Genomic DNA, 22,912 nt, shown 5'->3' with positions numbered 1-22,912 from the left:
TTGGAGTACATCAAGCACTACTGCTGCATATCCATATTTGCTTGAAGCAGGCTTGTATTTAGTTCCTGGATAATCGGTTGTAATGATGCTCTGTGCCAAAAGAAAATTGTAACCCAGAAACTCTGTCTGCTCGTGCTGATTACATCTCACGAATATTCTCAATTCAACATATGTCATGACTAAATGATTGCAGCAGGAAAATGTTTTGGAAAATTTCCCAGGAAGTATCGGTATGACATCACACATTATTTTCTTTGCACTGCCTTAGATATCTACCTTTGTTGGCATTGTAAAATAAAAGCATGAAATGCTCATAAAAGAGACAGGATCTTATCTTGCGGTTCCAGCAGTATGTGTAATATGGCTAGGAAGAAATGGAGATAATTTCATTAAAGCAGTCTTTCAAAATCTGTATTGAATGGTGTATTTTTTACAGTATTGCACTAGACTTACAAAAATACATAATATATTAATATCTTATAATGCTAGGAAATATGTCAATTTTCAAATCTTTCCTTTTCATGGTTAATCTTCAGCACACATCTGCAAGCTCGAGGAGGCTTTCCGAAACTATATTCACAACTTTATTATTGTCCAAGGAGGAACCCATCTTGAAAAGATTATACTGGTAAGAGAAAAGAGTAAAAGAGCAATCGGAGTCCAAGTGACCATGAAATGATGCTTGATAAAGGATACAGAAATGCAAACAAAAAAATTAAAAATGAAATTTTGTTATTATAAATATCTGTAGTACCACCACCAATATGCCTAATAGTAAAACATGTTTATGTACAACAGTGTAAACTTTACCAAAAGCCTTTTCCTTTCTACATTCAATAAAGCAGAGATTTAAGACTTTTTTCTTGTTTTGTTTTGTTTCGGTTTTGTTTTAAAAGGTTGGCATAAGTTTTGGGCTAAAGTTACTGAACACAGGTAAGCCAACAGACTACAGTACAATTTTCTTTCACAGTGGTTTTGCTAACTCGGGATATAATTCACACACCTCCTGCACAAATGGGAGGCGTGCAAGGTCTCTTCCATGTTTGCACAAGAGAACGTTATTGTAGATTCTGACTTTGGCTTATTAAAAAAAAAATCTCTGCACAAAGGTTCACATTGACTGCAAGCTTCCATTTTGTTCAGGCCCTTTTTATCCATGTCTCATTCCTAATAGTGTGATATTATTGTGATTTTAGAAGACTGGGTACCATATGGAAGACTAATTCAGCCCTAACACAGAGAATCTTGCCCACACTGAAGTGCCATTGAAATCAAAGGATTGGGTCCAAAGCCCTCATGAGGAAAATCCCATTTGGGGACCCTGTGGAAGGAACAGTGTGGGAGCTGGCTTTGGGGAAATGGCAAAAATCCCTTCCCCTCCTTCATCCTCTAGTGGGGTCCTCCATTGGATCTCAGTCATGTCCACAAAGAGAAGGAGCCTTTCCATGTACAGATGGGATGCTCTAGATCCAGGCCACTGGCTTTTGAATTGAGTCACTTTCCGCTTTCTGCTGAAATCAAATGCTGTCAAGATGATCCAGGCGCTTCCACCCTGTGCACAAAACATGCCCCAAAAACTGTCTAAACTCAAACCATGTAAAGCAAATGCCAGCTTCACGGAAAGAAATAGGGACATGGTTTCACCACTTAACAAAATGGCGGGGGGGGGGGAGACAGAAATTAGCTGAGTAGTGGAAACACACTTTACGATCCAAGTCCATATTTACATACAGAAAAAAAAACCATATTACTGCCTTCTTTGTAATCAAATAAAATACAGGATAAATAGCAGATCCGTGTATTCTTTCAGTTCTATAATTTGTTACTATAAAAAGTCATCTGTATACCAAAACTTGCCTGTACAATTAATAATAATAACAATAATAATAATAATAATAATAATAAGTATTTTCAAAAAAGAACGACCAAGTGATCCAGAAGACAACTTCTGTTTGGTTGCATGTGTTGGTTAGAATTGCGGTGTTTTCCTCCACTGATTTCTTACAAATCTGAAACAATTGCACATTTGAGAAGGTCCTGTTGACTAGAATAAATATGTGTGGTTTTACCAACAAGCCCTCACAGGGTTGTAAGATCTTCTTTACGCAAAACAGTGCAAGGGGCAACACAACATTTCTCACTTTCTGACATTATTTACACTTAGTGAACCCCGAGAGACAGAGAGCAAAATGTGATGGAGAAAAATATTTGAAATGTCACCAGCCCATAAGGAATGATGGAGAAAGTGAGAGGACAAGAGAGTGGCTGGACTGGAATTGTTTTGCCATCTCTCCGATATCAGAGTGCAGAAGCCGTGATGGAGTGACTACCTTCTCTGGCTGTCTGCATGCCCTTGAAAGCCAGTGATGCAGGGATATCACAGTGGTGGGGCGAAAGTGGGGTGCCCCCAGCATGCTGCCAGCCGTGACTCGCTGCGTAACCAGATGGAGCAGCACTGTAGGCCATGTAAGGGGACACCTGGGCTGCTGTGGGGTAAGGCGCCATTGTTGGTGCAGAAACAAAGCTTCCAACAGTTGGAAGACCGCTGGGTGCCTGAAAGAGAGGAGGAGGAGAAACAGGAAGAACAATCATTATTGCACAGAAAGAAAGGGAAAAATACAAAACACATGGATTTAAAAAAAAAAACGTTGCTAAGAGGCAGTTGGTTTCAGAAGTGACACATCAGCTTTCTAAGATAGGGCTGGGCTGCCAGGAAAAAGTGCTGCAGCTCTCAGTATTAGCCAGCTAACATGAGGAACAGGACATTTGCCTGTCTTGAGAAGGCACCCTAAGGCCATTCCAGGGCATTGTGCTGGGTTGGAGCCAGAGCTTTGATGGGGCTGGAGGGTGATGTAAGCATCCATGAGCTGAGCTCCACTTGGAATGTTCTCACTGGCAGAAAGGGGGAACACATGAACATCCCCACTTCCCATTTAGCCACTGGAAAAGCTCTGATGGATCAAAAACCTCTTGCTGATAGGAGTCCATGTTATGGTTCCAACCTGTACAGGTCTACTTAGAAGTAAGCCTCATCAGCACGAGCAAACAAAAAAACAAAAATACCTGAGTGGGAGAAGGAGAGAAGGCCTCTGTTTTGAATGCATTTCAGTGGGAACAGGAGGCATTTTGGAGTGGCCTGAAGAAGAGCCCTGATTTATTTAAATAAAGTGCCATTCACTGTGAATTCCTACGGTGCCTCTCCCTTCTTTATACAAACAGACACCTGGACCACCAGCTTACACAAACATCCCTGGAGAGTGGTAGCAACTCTAAGCTCAATCCTGCTGCTGTCATTCTGTCAAAGGAAACTACCAGGAGGCAGCAAGGTTCTCACAGCTTTTTCCACTCTAAGTTCATGGACTTGAATCACGCCTTGCTCAGAGCAGACTGACTGAAATCTGCTTCAAATGGTCTGTGTCGAGAGCGTCTCGGAGCAGAGTTGGGAAACCCCGCTGGCAGAAGGCAGGGAGGCTATCTTTCTCCTCCTCCACCCGCCAGCACCACCTCACCCCCATTCGGGAGTGTCCCCAATTCTCCAGAGCAAATTGGGGGCCACGGGAGGTTGCAAGGTAAGCAAAACAGCTTCCTCCCCCATTCTGCAGCAGCAGAGCTCCACTCAAACGCCTCCATCTAATCATTAGAGCAGCGCTGGGGAATCTGGTTCAGCCCGAGGGCCGGGTCCTATTTTGAAGAGACTCTCAGGGGCTGCTCCCAGGGGTGGGTGGGGCTGAAGGCAAAGCGGGTGACGCAAAATGAGACTAAACGAGCAAAGACAGAATAGATGGCCACATTAAAGCTTTTACTGCCAATAAGTCAACCTTTAGGGAAAGAGTTTCAACCTTTCAGAATTGGGGGGCGGGCGGGCGGGCAGGCAGGGGAGGATCACAAAGGCAGGAAGGTCATCACATGGCCATGGGTGTGGCCATGAAGAGGAGGCTGCCCAACTTATCTTTTGCAGGTAATGGGGGGACACCTCCATCTGCTAGAAGCTTTGGCATGATTCAGCCCAGTTTAGCCAGAGCTAGCTTAAGTCCCCATGATTTCAATGGGCCTGGCCTAAGCATCAGGATTCAAGCAGGGTTCTACTTCTTTAAAAGAAGCTTGGACAGCATGCAGTCACCGGACATCGAGCACTATGGCTGACACCAGTCTCTTCCATTTAACTTAATGGGGACGTATGGAAATATTTGGCTCACTTGCATTGCATTTTCCTAATCCCGCAAGGTTGCACTTCAACAGAGATCATCCATGTCACAATTCCAGTTCCTGTAATCAAGAATGCAGAAGGTCCAAAGGCATCTAAATGCAGCCAATGATTTTCCAGGGGTTATTCCAATTTGCTTTTGGCCAGCTAGATATTTGAACTTGGATTTCTGCCACATAAGTCAAAATCGTAAGCGCTACCATAGAGCCTGCAGCCACGGATTATGGAGAAGTCCACCACAGAGTCAAGTAAGTTCAGATTTCTATGAATCCATCCTGTGGAGGGACTGCCTTTCTCTAAGTTGTATGGTGGAATTTGAGACCTTTTAAAACTGGGGGATATGTGCAAATTTACACTGGTACTAATGCACACTAACACTAGTGTGTTCTAGTGCAAATTCTTTCTGGGTGTAGTAGTTTAAAATTCTTGTACAAGTCTGAAAAAACTGCATTATTTGTAAAACACAATCAAAATCTGTATATTCCTACCTACAACCCGGACAGAAAGTGAGACTTCTGCCAGGCCTAAAGAGTTATATACACCCAGAAAGAGATTTTCTATTAAAATAACAGACACCATTCCACATACTTAAAAAAGCAAATAAACAAACCAACTCACATGAGTGCCAAGTGCAGTTTGCTATGTGACATAAATGCATTGCTTTCTTAACACAGATGCCTCACTTAAATAAAACTAGCTTCCTCTGCCATCAGAACATTGTTTTCCCCTTGAGGTATGACATCTTTATGGATAACCTCTAGTATGCATCACTTGTGAACCCTGTTAACACAGGACAGAAAACAGGAGAAGCCATTTAAAAAAGAGGAGACTGTCTAGAGTCTAGGGCCTTTTGTGTGATAACCCCGATGCTGCTATCTTCTCTCCAAGGAAGCACACCTGGCACTGACATTGTCATCTGTTTGGCACCAGGTCCTCAGATACTTAATTTCCAAGGTATCAGGGCCTTTGCTGAAGCTAGACTGGGCAGAATAGATCTTGCGAATGAACACTTCTTGTATTATATTGGGTTTAGATTAGGTTTTCAAAGCATTTATTTTATTGGTATTACTATGTTGATTATGAGTTAGGTTGATTTTATCAAGGTCATTTGAAGCAGAAGCATGGGGAATTCAAAATCCTACATGAATTTTCACTTTTGAAAATGGCCACACACTGTAGTCCTCTGCAGCTGGGCTCAGAAGTAAATTCCATGGATTTACATGGGTCTTACTCCTAGGCAAAGGTGAGCAGAACTGCAACCACTTCGTGTTGCGGCAACATAAGCAGACTGCCTATAATTTAGGCTGGATGGAACTGACAGTGGAATTGTATACCATTTGTTATTCTGGCACATCTTACAAGAACTACATTCACTTAAGGATGAAACAGGGGGGATTCAGTTCCAAGGCCCTGACTATATTGGGCCAATAATTCACCCTGCATATTTCATTTGAAGGAAATGAACACCAAATGAACACCAAAATGCAAAATCAGGAGTTGGGGGAACCCCGTGGTGTTTATGGGTTTGCAAGGTGCTTAGAAGTCTTTTCCTAAGTGCTGGGTTTAAGAAACTTTTTTTCAGTACTGTAAATATTGCTACCATTATTGAAGCCATTGTTTATGAAAGGAAATTTAATTATTTAAGTAGTGCTTGTAGCTGAATGTAACCTATGTTCATTTTCTGCCCAATATCTAAGCAAAAACCACAGGGGAGACATTTTGAATCGTTTCGGCTTCTCAGAATTAATGTTCTGCAAGAGACCAAGGGAACTGGAACCCCACAAGTGCCAGCTACAACCCCCATGACTTTTTCATGGTTTGTATGTTTAGTAAAATGCATTTTTACAATTTGTGGGGGGGAGTGGCTCACATAAGATTTACAGTGGAAAAGGTCTGCCTTGAGAGTTACCTCTCAGTCGTGCCAATTTAATCAAAATGGGATGGGGCTTGATTAAAAATGGCTACAAGGGAATCAAACTCTTATTAAACTGGTTTCTGTTCCCTACTCCAATATAAGTTTTCCACTAAAGAAGCTGAGGAAACTTCCACATACCTTTTGAAGGTCTGAGAAAGCAGCCTACCTTGGACAACATGGTGATTATATTTACATTGTAATCCACTGTTTCCTAGGACAGTGTCCGCAGGATTGGGGCCATACAGGAGAATGGATTTCCAACACCAGTGCTGGTGGCAGAGCTCCAGCCTTCGTTTCAGTGATGCTCTAAAAGCTTCCTCAAATGTGTGCGTTTTGAGGGGGAGAGTGAAGAAAATAAGACTGGTCATTGCACAGAGGAATTCTCGGAGGAGATTCCAGACATTTAAGCAGGTCTGGCGGTGGCACCCACCCTACAGCAACAAATCCCAAGGCCACACACTCCAGCAGGCCTGATTGGCATTGATGTTCATCCCACTGAAACAACTATTGGGCCCCTGCCTAGCAATGTCAGTGCCATCATGAGCCCACCATACCTTCAGTGTCCATCCCAAGGACATGGCTTCCTAGAAGGTGACATTTTTCAAATTAGAACTGAGCCAACACTAGGCTTAAAATCCTGGAATTGGATACTGGGAGCCTAAGATAGTAGCTCAAGGTTTACACAATCTGGGGCAACAAGCCCTCTGGGAAGCTGTTTAATTTGTCAGTACAGCCTAAAAGGCCTTATTGGCAGGCACAAGCAGTGACTGAGCATCCTCACTTGCCTCAGTGACCCAAAATGCTGCCACACTGGGTCATTATGGACAATTCCAAGTGGCTGCCAGAACCAGATTGAAGCATTGGGCCAGACTGCCTTCCCAGGGTAGGCAGCTGTGGTGAATCTGCCAGGGCGCTGTTATCCCAGCAGCTCCAACAATGTGAAATACTAACAAGACAGTGGCAACCCTCTGCCGATGGGAGCTGAGCATCAACTTTGTTCCCATCCAAAAGCACCACCCACAGCAGAAGCATATCTAGAGAGACTGACTGATGGTGGCAACCCAGAACCAGTGGACGCGGAACCGGTGGCCATGTCAGGCAGGTCAACACCTGAGGTCAACACCTGAGGGGCATCAGTGGTACCATGTCAAGGGACCACTACATCAAGGCAGTGATTGAATTGATTGATTGATTACATTTCTAGACTGCTCAATAACCAAAATTCTCTGGGCAGTTCACAATTGAAAACATAAATAACAACTTAGCAGGGTACAAAGGTTTAAAATACTGTAGTAGGTTTAAAGAGCAAAGACTGAAAGACTATCACTCCTGCCGAAAGTAAGAAGGTCTTCACCTGGCACTGAAAGGAGTACAGTGTGGGTTCTTGATGATCCTCTCTGGGAAGTTCTTTAGGAGAATAAGGAAACCTTTGGAGAGCTGAGGCTGGTGGAGATGGATGACTGAATGTCACAAGAACGGATGTGCAGAGAAATAGGCAGGGGAAAGCTTTGAGAGCTTTGAAAATATGCAGAGGAAACTTATGCAGAGTTAAGAACAGATGGGCTGCCACTGCAGGGTTTAAAAAGGGCTGTCACATGGTCAGAGTACTGGGGAGGATAAATTATGTTGGCAACAGCATGTGTACAGACTGTATGCCGGGGTGGGCAACCTGAGAGCTTGGCACCAAATCTGGCCTTCTAGAGATCCCAATTTGGCTCTCCGAGGTTCACAAAATGGCCATGCTTTCTTCCTTTGGGCTCCACCTCTTATCCTGTCTAGTGACTGTGCAGTAGCTTCCTGGCCATTGGGCAGTTTTCCCTTGTTCTAAAAGATTGAAATATCACTCCTAAGGTTTAGTCACTGGTAATAAGAGCTTTAAGCCAAAACATGATGGTATTTTAGGATCTGGGATTTTTCTGCTTTGTCTCTGACCTTGTCTACCACTGGAATGTGGCCCCCAAGACGTCTCCAAAATGGAATGTGGTCTTCAGGCTGACAGAAGTTCTCCACCCCAGCTGTACATACATAAACTCAGCTCCCAGCTGCACAGACAGGACTGCCTACTTGCAGTCTGTAGACGGGTAAAATTTACTGGGACAACAGAGAGAACATTTAGGCATCAACTGAACCCTCCCACTCTGTGCAAATTGTATTTATGCACCATGATGACCAGCATGGCTGGTGGCTTGGGAGTTGCATTCCTTTTTCTGTCTAAATGTGCATATGATGGCACCCTAATCTTTTAAACACATGGCTCTTGCTGTTGTTTTTAGTTAAGACAAGTCCAGTGCTAGCACATAGCCTAATTCATAATTGCATTGGTGATCATTTTGCTTATTTACATATTGCCAATAGTGCAGGTCTAGAGTGATGGTTGGAAAAACACTTTTAAGACAGGCCAGCAGCTTGGAAGTTAGACGCCGAATATTACACAGCTGAAGCTGGATTGATACCAAAAGGACTGAGGGCTCAGACACACAACCACTCTGGAATGCAGCAGCCTCAGCAAAACCCATCTTGATTTGACAGGGGTCTTAGGCAAAGGTTGCCTGTTTCTTCTGGCTGGAAATGCTAGAAATTGACCCTGGGACCTTTGCATGCAAGACAGGTGCTTTACCAGTGATCTCATAGGTACTGTCTGTGTTTATACGAGCAAAAGAAGTTCAAGCAACATGTCAGATTCTGATGCCTTTTGTAGTAATTTATAGAAAAGCTGCTTTAGCTTTTGGCATGCTACTGAGTTGTATGTAGATGCCCACCCTACCCTAAGGGCTTTTCTTTTGTGCCTACACCCAGATGGAACCCTCCCCTTGAAATCAACTTTACTGGGGGCTGAATCTGCTTTACATCACAGCAAGGGCTGCTGGCTCACTCTGGGGGTACAGGACAGGTCACATCTCATTTACGCCCTGCTCTAAACTCTGGGTGGGACTCCCTGTCACCCAGAATCTAATGCCGGCAGCAGCTCCCTCACTCTGCCTACCAAGAAGGCCAGCCCTAGCTGCAAGTGTGACGGATGAGCTGCTTTGTGTCATATTGGGCAACTGCCCAGTGCTTCACCCGCCAAAGATGGGTGTGTGCTGTGCTCCCCCCCCCCCCAACAAGACCCAACATGGACACAAAGACACTCTTCCCAGAGAAGCAAGATTCCAGGTTTACAGAGCAGTCACAGCTGCTGAAATTGTCTGCAGAAAAGCAAGTGTCAAAGGTGTGTCTGTGTGTGCAATTATTTTCTTTATTTGGCCATTTTCCTGCCCTCAGTCACCTTTCAATACAAAAGATAAGTTTATCTTTTCCCATGTGGGCAAAAGCACCTTGGAATTAAGTACTAATATTCTCAAGAGGACAAAGTATCAGTGGGGAAAGGATTAAAATCACTGATATCACAAAGTGTAAGAAAAAGATTGAGGGATTATTACTATCTGCTTATCTTTTCATCTGTGTGAAAGTGTAAGGAGAGGATAAACAATGATCACCTAAAAATCAGAGAGAGAATACTTGAACTAAACTTGAGGCAGTGCCAGATGCTGTCACAGATTGGATGTTCTAGCAGAAGATATGGAGGATAACGTCAGTCAGAAACCCTGGAAGATGTCTTCCTCAGCAAAATAAAATCCAAGCAACTCCTGGCCTACAAATCCTGCCATGGAACAAGGGCCCTATAGAATCATAGCCCTGTGCTGTTATGCTTGCAGACAAGAGACAAGACAGAAAGCAGATTTAATGTAAGTGGAAAACAAAATATAAGTGGTGAATATATTTCTGGGAAATCCTAAGAATTTAGTTCGGAGCATTTCAATAAATTAATTCTACTATGGTAATGAACCTGCTATTCTTGGGAAAGCTTTATTTTAAAGGATTTATTTATATCCTGCCTATTTCTCAGTGACTGGGACTCAAGGATGGCATTGCACTGGAGTTTTGATGTGTGAGTTAAACTTCCATTTCATTTGATAGGGTTGTACAGCTGATGTACTGGAAGGGTCAAGAGATCTGTGAGCTGGAAAGTCTGGGGTTCAGAGCCCAGAGTAGTCCCTTGGCTTATGCACTTTAAGAATGCCACTCTCTTTCAGCTCACACTGCATCCATTCTATGGCAAAACCTTAACCTACAGGAATATGATACAGACCACACACATTTGATTCCCAAGACCCAATCATCGATTGGATATTACTTTTCCACCCTACCCTAAATGCATTGGGTGAGATCCACAGAACCTTTTTCCCAAGGGAAAGTACTTCTACTTGTAGAATGAAGAATTCCCAAAAAAAAGGATGGGGAAGCAGTGTGTTCAGTTCACATTTCATTGCAAATTTATGTAATTTTGTCCTTTTGAACCACTGTGTGAACTGAAACTCAATATATGTGTATATAAAAATATCTAAAGGAAACAGTGTTCAAATATGCATTATGTTAGGAAAACTGGTTGCAAAAATGTCCATATTAGGAAAAATGCATAAAATGAGCACAAAATGCTCATGAATTTACACGCAACTTTTAAAAAATCTCAAAAAGTGTTACCACTCAAATTATAACTGCAAAAATTCTCAAAGTGAGCTCAAGACTGAAGACTGAAAAAATGGGAAACCAAGAGAAACAGAAACTGACAGAAACACTATCCATACCCTATTGAACAAGCAGGACTCCACTTGAACTTTTCTGGTTCCAAGACAATTGCTTGTACACAAGAGTCCATTGGATTAAATTAAGTTTGCTTCTAAGCATGTGTGTTATCAGGGTATGCCTTAGTCCAAATATTTTGGTATGGTTAAGCACACATTTCCATGTACTTAGGAATGGTGGAAAATGTGTTTGGTTTTCATTTTCATGTAAATAGCTGGTTAGCCACTGTGTGAACAGAATGCTGAACTACATGAATCCTTTGTCTGATTCAGCATAGTTCTTGTTGTATTCTAATCTGGAAACAAGCAGCCAAATACATCTCTGGAATAGGACATGTGATAGAGCTTACAGAGAAGAGCTCTGTTGATGTGCTCCATCCAAAAATAAGCCTTGACATTTATTTCCAGGATTATTTTTGGAACTGCTAGCCTCTTTTACGCAAATGGTCAATTCTGCTGTGTAAGAGAAGGGGTGGAGGTGCAGGGACATTATAGGATACTGCCCCATATTAGGATAATTGTTTTCAGAAAGGTGTATATTAGACAAAACTGTGTATACAAATGCATGCATGAATGAAATGCATGAATGAAATGCATTGGATGAAATGCCTACAAAAAAAGTTTGTGCGAACTTTTTCTAAAAATTCTGAATGGTCTGGATGTTAAGATTGGAGAAATGCTCAAAATTGAAACGATCCAATCTCAAGGTTCAAAAACTGATAAAAACAGAAATTGACAAATTCATCAATCCTTTTATGTACTGCTACATGATAGTGAAGCCAGTGAATTAAGCACACACCTAACTTTGCTGGATTATGGACATCATATAACTCTCAATTTCTCATGTCAACTGGATGTACATATAATGGGTACAATGCAGCATACATTAAGAATTCTAAATATCCTATTTTTAAATATTACCTCAAAATATTCCCTTCATTTTTCAAAAGTGTTAGGATGCTGAAAGGTCAGCTGTCTCTGTATGTCTGTGCTTATACCTTAAGACAATTGTTGGCCTTCCCTGCTATAAGACATAGCAGGTGGTTATTGAAGAAACCCTTTATGGCAGTAGCACCCTGGCTTTGGGATACTCTCCCAAAGACAGGGACTTGGTGTTTCCCTGACGTCTTTTTAACACAGTCAAATACTTTAAAAACTACCCAAGTTTGGGGATCTGTTTTATTCTGGCTTAACTATTCTTTTAATGCTGCTTTTATTGATTTGCTTTTTTGATTTATCTGTAGGCACATGTTATTTCGTTGTGAAATTTAAAATAAAATTTATTTTATTTGTAAGGTGCCTTGATAATTAGATGGAAGGGTGCAATTCCAGTCATTATCATCACAGTAGCAGCAATATTAGCGGTGATGATGATGTTGGGCACAACGCAGGCACAATGACAGACTTAAATTCCATGGGTTTCAATGGGAGAGATTTAAATAAGTGCTTAATTAGGGTTAAGGGCATCACAGAGGCCTCCAGGGCAGAGGTCCCTACTCCCAACTGGTGAACCCCAGAGGAATAGTCATAGCCTGGTGACAGAGCACATGCTTGGAAGAAGAAGATTCCAGGTTTGATCCCCAGCATCTTCAGGTAGGGCTGGGAACCTTGGTGAGCCACTGCCAGGCAGCCCTGACAATACTGGGCTAGATGGACCAAAGTTCTGACTCAATATAAGCCAGCTCCCTATGATCTGCCAGCACAGCAGGTCACCTTTGCCACACCCTAACCCTCTCCAGATGGCAGGCCTGGGGGGTCAGGAGTCCAATCAAATTTCTTCAGTCCAACTAAATTATATGGGACACTTAAATACCAAAAGACCACCATCTTCCAGCCTGCTTCTTCACTGTTCTTCTGAAGCCATTCTTTGGATGTTCCTGCCTTCAAATGTTCAGCCAGTCATGACAGGAAGAAACATCTTTTCTGTACTTGCATCCCAGTTGTGAAATTCCCTCTGCATACAAATCCACCATGGGCCACAACCTAAGACTGCTCTGTATATCTCCAAGCTTTTAGCACATTAATATTCTTCTGCTGAGACTGTTGCACCAGGACTGTCAACTGCTGATTATTTTCATTGTCTTAACATTTGTTTATTTATTGTTGGTATTGTGGTTTAATCCAGAGTAGCTCAGTCCTGCCTTCAGGGCTCTCATAGTGGAAAAGCAGCACAGATAACTTAAAATGTATCTACCAATACTAGACCTCTATGTAGTAACTTGATGGGTGAAATGGGAGGGGGGTCACTCTCTCACAGCTGTGCCCAACTGGGTACTCAGTGCAGCACCAATTCTACCTTGAGGGTCAGGGGGCTGCCTTTAGTCTACAGAAATACGATCTCCCTCTCTAGGCTTCCTCTTTCCTCGAAGGTGGATCTTGAGTGTTTATACCTTGTGTTGGGGGCTCAAGACAGATGAGGGATCTGCTGGTGTACCGCCCCCCATGCTCCCCTTCCAAACTGACAGAGATGTCTCAGACATGGTATTGAGGACCCCGGGATGATGGTTCTGGGGGAACCTCAGTCTCCACACCGAGACTGCTTTGTTCTGAGGGCTCAGGACTTCATGGCCACCATGACAAACATGGGGCTGTCTCAGCAGCCCAACACGTGTAAAAGGTCACACTCTGGACCTGGTTTTTCCAACTGGACAGGAAGATGGTAATCTGGATAGTAAATATTAACTCCCTTGTCATGGTCAGATCACTTCCTTCTGAGATTAAGGCTCTAGGGCTCCTTTCCCCTCTGTAAGGGTGGGAAACCTATCAGAATGGTCTGCCCGCAGGGACGAATGGATCCTGATGGTTTCCAGAGAGCTCTGGGGCTGTTTCCAGCTGACATGGCTAGCTCTCCTGTCAAAGCTCAGGTAGCCCTGCGGAATATGAGGATGGCTTGAGTGATTGACATAATCACACCAAGTGCCTTCTTCCCTTGTGCAGACCCTGGCCTGCCCCCTGGTAGGCATTGGAGATGAGGGTAATGAAGCAAGAGGGGAGTGGCTAGAGTGCAAGTCAAGGAAAACTCATGGTGAATCTGAGCAGACATGGCTTAGAGCTCATTATCAAGCCTATTCTGTTGCAGTGAGGCTGGCAAAGAGGTTATTCTTCACCAGAATCACATCCTCTCAGTGCCATCCAGCAGAGCTTTTCTGAATGGGTTTGTGGCTTTCTACAAAGTGGGTCAGAGAAAAACACTGTGGAACCCTTAGTAACTTGCTGTGATGAATTTGTGCAACAACTTTGAAGATAAAGTTGCTCAGCTCCATCACAAATTTAATACAGTTCCATTAACAGAGGCAACCAGAGCACTATTTCGGCCAATTTTGTTTGATGAGTTTCAAAGTTATTGAGGTCTAAGGATGTGGACAAGGTACTTGGTCAAGTTTGGCACACTACCTTTATGCTTGACCCTGGCCCATCATGGCTTATAACTCAAAGTATCTGGAGCCAGGAGGTTATAAATGTCTCTTTGAAAGAGGCTGTAATTAGACCACTTCTGAAAAAAAAATCTAATCTGGACCCAGAAGACAATACCAGCTATAGGCTGGTGGCCAATATCCCCTTCCTGGGTAAGGTGTGGCTGAACACTCCAGGCACTCTTGAATGAAACAGACCATCCTGATCCATTTCAGTCAGGCTCCAGGCCAGGTTTTGGAAAGAAGGGTACCTTGGTTGCCCTGTGGGATGACTTTTGCCAGGAGAAAGACAGGGGGAGTTCAACCATGTTGATTCTTCTGAACTTATCATCAACCATGGTATCCTTCTGGAAAGACTGTCTGGCTTAGGAGTTGGAGGCACTGCTTTGCAGTGAGTCCACTCCTATTTGACTGGCCAATTCTAGAAGGTGGTTCTAGGAGATTATTACTCTGCACCATGGCATTCATGCCATGGAGTATCACATGGTTCTATCTTATCCCCTATCCTCTTATCCCAACATTGACATGAAACTGCTTAGGGAGGTTATTCAAAGGTTTGAGCTAATATGTCATCCATATGCGGATGACACCCAGCTCTACTTCCCTTTTTCATCAAACCCAGGTGAAGCAGTGGCCATTCTGAATCAGTGTCCAAGTCTGATAATATATTGGATGAGGGCTGATAAACTGATACTTAATCCAGGTAAGATGGAGGAGTAGTTGGTGGGGAGATCTTATGTCCAGATTGTTGACATTACATCTGTCCTGGATGGGGTTGCCCTTCCGCTAAAACGCAAGGTTCGTAGCATGGGGGTGCTCCTGCATCCAGAATTTTCACTGTAATCTCAGGTGGATTTGGTGCTGCAGAGCACCTTCTATCAGCTTAAGTGGATTCACCAACTATGACCTTATCTGGACTGACGGAACCTAGCAACAGCAATCCATGCTCTGGGAACCTCTCATTTGGATTACTGTAATGCACTCTACATGGGGTTGCCTTTGAAGATAGTCCTGAAACTCCCATTGGTCCAAAATAAGGCAGCAAGGCTGCTGACAAGGACTGGCTGATATGATCACATTATGTTAATCCTCTACCAACTCCACTGGTTACCAAATGAAGTCCAAGTATGATTCAAAGTTAACAATATTTAAAGCCCTGAATGGCTTGAGGCCAGGTTATCTAAAAGAATGCCTCTTCCAATATGTGCCTACCTGGACCCTACCAGTCATCGGAGGTCCTTCTCAGAGAACCTTGCCTGAAGGAAATTGGGAGGGTGGCTACAAGGGGAAGGACCTTCTCAGTGGTGGCACCCTGACTTTGGAATCAGTTTCCCAAAGAGAATTGCCTGATGCCTTATCTCTACTCTTTTCAGAGTCATGGAGAAACCTTTATTTGGTCAATATTTTAATAGTTAAAATAATATTTCATATTTTTAATTTTTATCTATATGGTATTTATTGTATTTTATTGCTACTATACCACTGGATTAACTTGAGTTGTAGCTGCTGTGGGTTTTTTCTGCATCTAATTGTAGATATTTTATTGATATATTATGTATGTTTGATTTAATGTAATTGCTTTTATTGTATATGTTGTTTGTTATGATTTTGTAAACCACCCAGAGACCCATTTTGGTTAGTGGGCAGTATAGAAATTAAATGCGTAAGTAATAGCTTTGCCCATATAATCAGACTGTAAAATGCAAGAAACTTCAAAGAGATACCATCCCCCAAGGCACAGGTTTCCTCAAACCCTAAGTTATGACAGTTTCTTCAATCTGGTTTCTTCTAACTTCCATCACTCCAAGGATTGGCCATGACAGCTGGGAATGGTGGGACTTACACTCCTTTGCTTCTTAACAGGATTGGCTTTTAAACACTGCCTTTCAATGACAGAAAAGCACTGCTATTTAATAGGGAGAAATAGCATCAGCACCTCATTCTGTTCCCACTGTTAGCTTTTGGGGTGTTATTAACCTTATTTACCTTCCTGTCACTTTGCAAGCCCAAAAGTCTCACACAACTCAGCCCAGAGCTTCAGCTGTTGAACACTATAGAAAATAAATAAATGAATGACAAAATTTGAAACCTACAGCTCAGCAGAATTTTAAAATGTGTGCCCAACAGCCCCACAGCCTCCTGACATCAGCTAGGAGGCCACAGGATCCTTCAGAAGGCCAAGCCCTGCCCAGTGCAGAAATGACCATGTCAGCTGCCCCTTCCCCACATTACAACTTGGCCTTGGGAGGAGGTACTAGGAAGTGGGGAGGGAAGGAGACCAGGGCTGCAGGGCTGCACCAGTTCCTGTCACCACTAGCGCATCTCCTTCTGAGCACAGATGCACACAGACCTCTGAGCTAGGAACAGTTGTTTGGGTTGCATGTGTGCACAGCCAAGGAACGCAACTGTATTGCAGCGTATTTATATTTTTGATGGGAGGAAGACATTACCATAAGGCATGTTTAATTACTAGAAATGTACGTGATTTCTGAGAGAGGAATGAGAAGGTGGTCATCTAACAGTAATATTAAAGAGGAAATGTAAGGCAAAGGAAAGGTAAGCCAAATGTAAATATGCAAGCTGTAAACATGTTACATCACATCTCTTTATTTGGATGGGGAATATGATTTATATAATCAAGCCAATTCATGCAGCCCCAAGAGAAGGTTTAACACATTGCCCAAACTCAACTTAGTATACACATGATGGAAATTTTATTCATGGATGTTGCTGCTAGGAAAGATGCAAGTGACACAGTTTTGTTTCTTTAGGCTGTAAAGCAATACACACTTACCTGGGATTAAATCCCATGGAAGTAAATAGGACTTGATTTTGAGTAGACATGTATAAAATTGTAGCATATGAGATTGTAAACAGAATCTGGCAGTCAAGCCCTTACCCACTTTTGTAGAAGTATGTCCTACTGATTTTAAAACTGAACTGAACTTCCAAATAAATGCATCCATTTGCCAGGTTGAATGCTACTGTCTGTGCTCACTATTGATTTTGAACATGGCAGTAGAGAGCACAAACATTTATGTCAGTAAACCGTAAATATTAAACAAACTCTTTTTCTAAACAAATATTATTTTATTCACATTAGACCGTGCAATGGTAAATGACAAAGCAGCCCTTGAGCTGACTCATTAGGAGTGCTTTGAATAAGAGGCTTGGAAATTACAACACTGGGAGATTGTTTGTTTGGCCTTTATAAAGCTCCTGATAAAAAGCATACTTGGATATAGCACAGGGTTTCATTAGGATTGCCAGAAATCAGTGGCATCTTCAGGACAGGACTTTGGGGCAGAAATGCATGGCCTCTCTAAGGAGGAGGAGGGTCCCCAGACACAACAGACAGGCTGAAGTTAGTTCAGTAATGCACATTACCACCTAAAGAGCACTCCCTCTGCACACAAGAAAAGACTACTGAGTCAAGATCCTAAGATGACTTCACTGTATTCCTGCCATAAACGTCTTAGCACAATTGTTTTAAAAAAAAGTTTTCAACATTGCACAGACAACAAATTATGCACAAAATGAAATCATATGCAGGATTTGATACATATTCTAGAATGGATAACGTGGTATGTGGATTAGGAAAGCAAAGAAAGTGCACTGAGAAAAAGTGTGTTTCTGTGGTTTACCCAGTTTTGGAGTACAGGCAGACCCCAGGTTATGAATGAGATCTGTTCCTGAGGAAATTGAAATTCGTCTTTAAGTTGAATTTGTATCTAAGTTGGATCACGTAGTAGGTCCTCCACATTTGTGGGGATCAGGGACACAGGACCCCCATGCAAGTGGAAAACCACAAATATCTCTATGCCCCCCACCCACCCAAACTCACCAGTACGTCCTCTTTAAAGTAAGGAGATGCCAGAGAGATTTCCTTCTCTGGAGCAGATGGCCTGCTTTGGAGGCCTCCTTCTCTCTCCTACTTTGAAGGCCCTTCCTTGCTACCCTTTCGCTTACTCTATGCTGATGATTTCCTGCAGGACTTTAATAGGCTTTACAGCAGCTTATTCACAGCTTGTTCATAACTTGGATATTCATAACTTGGGGACTGTATGCCCGATACGGAGAATGGCTACCAGCTAAGTCAACCTTGTAGGTGACATGTTATGATCATCTAAATGTAAAACCATATGACGATGATGTACAGATTATGGATAGCGATCCTTTCTACAAATCTCTTAGAAAAAAGTTTTCTTGAGGAAAGGGGAGAATAGAAGCGCCCATATAGCAAGCAGTACTCCAAGTTGCTGCTTAAAAAAAATATCCATGCTCTCCTGAGCATTTAACATCAACACTGACATAGACTGGAAGCAAAAGACAGTAAATGTCCTCCCAAGATCTGAAGATCCACTTTCCTCCTATGAGCCTGCCTATAACCTTCGGAGGCCTGCTTACATGCCCCAAGACATATGCTTACTTGGAATTAGGGCAGGGTCTTTTTGGTGGCTGCTGAATGCTAGAACTCCTTCCCAAGGGAGGTCCATCTCACTTTCTCATAAATGACCTTAAAGAAGCTGGTAAAGACCTTTTCTTTTAGTATGTAATCGTAATTTGTCTTTAATCTGACTGTTGTTTGAATGCTTTGAATATTTTTATCGTTATTGTATTGTTATTCTCTGTGAATATTTTAATATTTACTGTGTATGGGCTAAATTGAAAAGATATTAATTAATATTATTATTACTATTATTGTAAACTACCTTAAACTCCTAGGAGACAAGATGAGGCAGCGAAGTTTTAAAATAAAAAAGTTCTGTTTTAGGATATAAAGATACATTTCCAAGCTATGTTTTGACTTAATACAGTGCACATTTCAAATGTTAAATCCAAGCCAAAACTATTTCTCCAACCACATCAGAAATCCTGGATTTGATTATTGCTCATGCAGCATACAGATCAGCAGAACTCAGCTAAGAGACAGACGACCTATACAGTCTGATGAGTGGGATGGCTTTCAACAGCCAAGGAAAAGGAAGACTATTACAGTAGCCATTTGTTATGGCTGTCATTTCTTTGGCATTCAAAAATATGAATGCCAAAAATTGCATATATTACAATTAAAGATGATAATGTCTGCATCTTTGCTTTGCATGGAGCCACAATAATGGATTTTTAAACTTCTATACAGTTTCCAGGCCGTAAGATTTGCTATTTCAATTCTTGGGGGCTTTGGATGGAGCATTCCAACAGCAGGCTCTGAACACCTCGGTACTCCTCAGGCATTAAAACAGCATCACAAACAGCTGTGGCAGTGGATTTGGATCAGAAGTGAAATTCAAAGGAGGGAAACACAGAGAAGAGTAATTGACCATTGTCAGTATGGTTGCCTCATCCACAATATATTGCATAATTATTTGGTGATCGTGTTTCAGATAAATCTGCCATTGGAAATAGCAACCATAAATGTGATGGACTCACTGAAAATTACCTGCTTTCAAAAATATTGTGCAAGCAGTGGGATACAAGTGCAGTGCTGCACAATCAGAAGTGAGAAGTACGCTCTTAGTGAGTCAGTCAATGAAAACCAAACCACAGTCTCGATTAGAAACAGGCTATGAGGAGAAAGAGCTACAAAAGAAAGGGGTAATAAACTTGGACCGCCCCCCCAGGAAACTGGGGCTAAATATTTTCAGATACTCCCTGCTGAAAGAAGAAAAACAGAAGGATTTCATCATGGAGATTGTCCCACAATTAGAAGTCTACAACATTGTGAAAAAGAGGCAAAAATATCCAGCCAACAAGTAAATGTTTGCAGCCTTTTAAATATGCAGCCAATGGAAAAGCTTATCAAAAGTGGCAAAGGCATGAAGCTCATTTCTTCCTTCTCCCCCAACTCTTCAGAAATATACAGTCCTGTAGGGTCTGCTAGCACCAGCCATGGGGGCAGGTGGCAAGGCAGCATTGTCTTTTCATGGCAATGAAAATCTGTGTGATGACACAGACAGATGTCTTAAACAAGCCATTACATCAATCTCACAACTTACCATTTGGTGAATTCTTATCTATATTGGGGTGAGAAACCCCTGACCCTGCAGATACTGTCAGACTACAAATCCCATCATCTGATTGACTATACCGACTGGGGTTGATGGGAGTTAGAGGGTCAAAGTATCTGAAAGGCCAAGATTCATCATTCTATTCATCTTAATGCATACCATAAACAGAATAGTGGTGATCTAGCCAACATCTTCCTAAGCTCTGAACACAATAAAGGAGAACTGCTAATAGAATGACCCTGATCCTACCCCAGGGAGAGGTCTCCCAACACTGAAGTTCCTTGTCTCTTTGGGGGCACAATCATAGACAGTGAGGTCCAGGCTATGAGCAGATGGTGCTCAGTAGAAAACACAGCCAGTACCATCCACTCACCTCGTGGGCTTTCTTTCTTGGGTTCATCTGGACGGAGTACCCTGAAGTTGTGTGACTTGTCGGGCACAGCATTGTGTTTTGGGCATAGAAGCAGGTGGTCAGTAAGAAGCAGGTCTCACAACTAGGACTCAAATGGGGTTCAGTGCAGCTCACCTGGGAAGGAATCAGGTGTATGTGGTGGGATCAGCTCATTTCCCTTCATCCACAACATACAATGACATGGATGGCACTATCTCATTCCTGTTAATTTCAATGATAATTTTGCTTCATCATAAAAAGTTAAAATTAGATTGCAGGATCCATTATACAGCTTTGGAGCAAAGTACAGCCTGAAGCATTCCTCATTATGGACCACCAGACAAATGCTCAAGGCCATTAATTATCCAGCATCTGCCATAATCAGCTTGAGAAAGTGGAATAATTCGGTTCATTCCTAGTAGCTACACATGCATAACCAGTCCTATGAACCATATGAGGGCCTGTTTATAATATTTTGTTACAATGGGAAGGTTACAGTGCTTGTGGATATTTAGCGTAAACCTAAGTAAGGGTGGGGAGATATGAATAGAGGTATATTCCATTATGCATGGTGTGGAGCAAGTTGACAGAGCTAAGTTTTTCTCCCCTACGAGAGCCCCAGTTCATCCTATGCGGCAGATCGGTGGGAGATTCCAGACATAAAAAAGCAAAGTGGATCCACAAACCATAGTGAAACAATGTTTGAGAGATGTTGGGGTGTGTGAGACAGTTGTCTTTTTTATGAGATGGAGAAATCTGTCAACTTTAGGTTCCCTCAGTTTCACATTTTTTTCAATGCTATGTTTGGTTTGTTCCAGGGTGGATCTGATATCAAATCAATTTAAATAATTAATCCATAGGACTTGAATTAAATTGCGGTTTTCTACATAATAAGCATGCATGCCTGCCTTACCCATAGGTAGAGGAACTTTGTTAAAATACTGCCAAATTGGGTCTCTTTTATGGTCTGCTGCCATTAAAGGTTTTCTCCTCCAGGGAAAGAGCAATATGATTAACAAAAAGATCCAAAGACTTGTGGAGTATTCTGCTCAGAAGGTTTCACTTTTATTTTTTCTGTTTGCCGCTCCCTCCTTACATTTAGCTGCTTGTGCAGATCTATTCCACTGCCAACACTCTTCATTGCATTTTTTGAAACTAAGCACTTAAGAGGGTTGATTCTGACTACATAGATGTGCAAAGGAACAATGAAATTAAGGTCTTTTTTCCAACTCTAAGTTTATTTTGCAACATTTTTGCTGTGAAGAAGAGGCATGTGATCTCTGTAGACACAAATTCACAGTTTTGAGAACTATAAAACCAGGCATCTGTGATAATATCATCTACATAGAAAAACTGTCCAATAATCTTATAGAAACCTCTGGAAGAGCATGCCATTGTGAATGGATCAATGGAATTAATTTACCAAAAAAATTAAACATTGCATGAATATTCATCCTCGTGCTACATAATTAAAAACCAATCCTTATTTCATGACGAATAACCTTAGGACAAGACAAAGTGCAAGACAGAGAGACACAGAGTGGAAGACAGAAAGGCATGAAGAGCAATGATTCATAGAGTGGCCAAGGGTAGAACAAGACTGAATGGCTGGCAATGACAACGAACCTTTGGACTATAATGTATCTTAAATAGGAAACTATCGTTAGATAGATTTTTCTTCAAAAACCATTTTATTAAAAAAATCCAATTTAAATCTTCAGGGCAGCCTGTCTACTGATGGGAACGAGTAGAAACAAATGTATCTATATTCAGTTCTATCCAGTTGAATAATAATTGCACTGGTTACCAATTAAAGTCTGGCTTGCTTCAAGGTGCTTATACTAAAGTATAAAGCCCTAAACAAGTTTAGGGCCTGGATCTCTAAAGTAGCATCTTTACCTACCCGGACCCTCACCTCATCTATTGAGGTTCTTCTCCATGAGCTACAACTGAAGAACTGATTCCACTTGTGGAATCAGCTTCCCAGGGAAATACGCCAAGCACTAACATTATATTCATTCAGGCACCAGGTTAAAACTTCTTTATTTTCCTGCCATTTTCACTGAGTTTCTACTTTTATATTAGCTTTTAAATTGTCTGGTACATGTGGAATAGTTGCTATTATTTATTGTACTGTGTTGTTGTTGTATAGGCCTGCAAAAATTTATTGTACACAGATGTTTTTATTGCAGGAAAATTTGTTTTAAATTGTTTTAATTGCTGAATTTTGTATATTTTAATTGTATTGTATAAGCCGTTTAGAGTACGTTATGCTAATCAAATGGTATGTAAATGCTTTAAATAATAAATAAATAAATCCAATTCAAATTTAAAAATCCAATTTTTTAAAAATCATTGA

At 41.9% G+C, this 22,912-nt stretch overlaps 1 protein-coding gene across 1 annotated transcript in view; it reads right to left on the bottom strand.

Annotated features, from left to right (window-relative positions):
• Positions 1-2,298: 2,298 nt before the first annotated feature.
• Positions 2,299-22,912, bottom strand: part of PAX9 (paired box 9) — a 43,844-nt gene continuing 23,230 nt past the window's right edge. The window contains exon 5 of the mRNA XM_044435774.1: positions 2,299-2,553. Coding sequence (XP_044291709.1) covers positions 2,299-2,553 — 255 coding nt within the window. The remainder of the gene's footprint in view (positions 2,554-22,912) is intronic.

Source organism: Varanus komodoensis, unplaced genomic scaffold (assembly GCF_004798865.1).
Source record: "Varanus komodoensis strain SLA01 unplaced genomic scaffold, ASM479886v1 scaffold3, whole genome shotgun sequence".
In the NCBI taxonomy this organism is placed as follows: Eukaryota; Metazoa; Chordata; class Lepidosauria; order Squamata; family Varanidae; genus Varanus; species Varanus komodoensis.
This window is presented reverse-complemented; position numbering and strand designations above follow the sequence as displayed.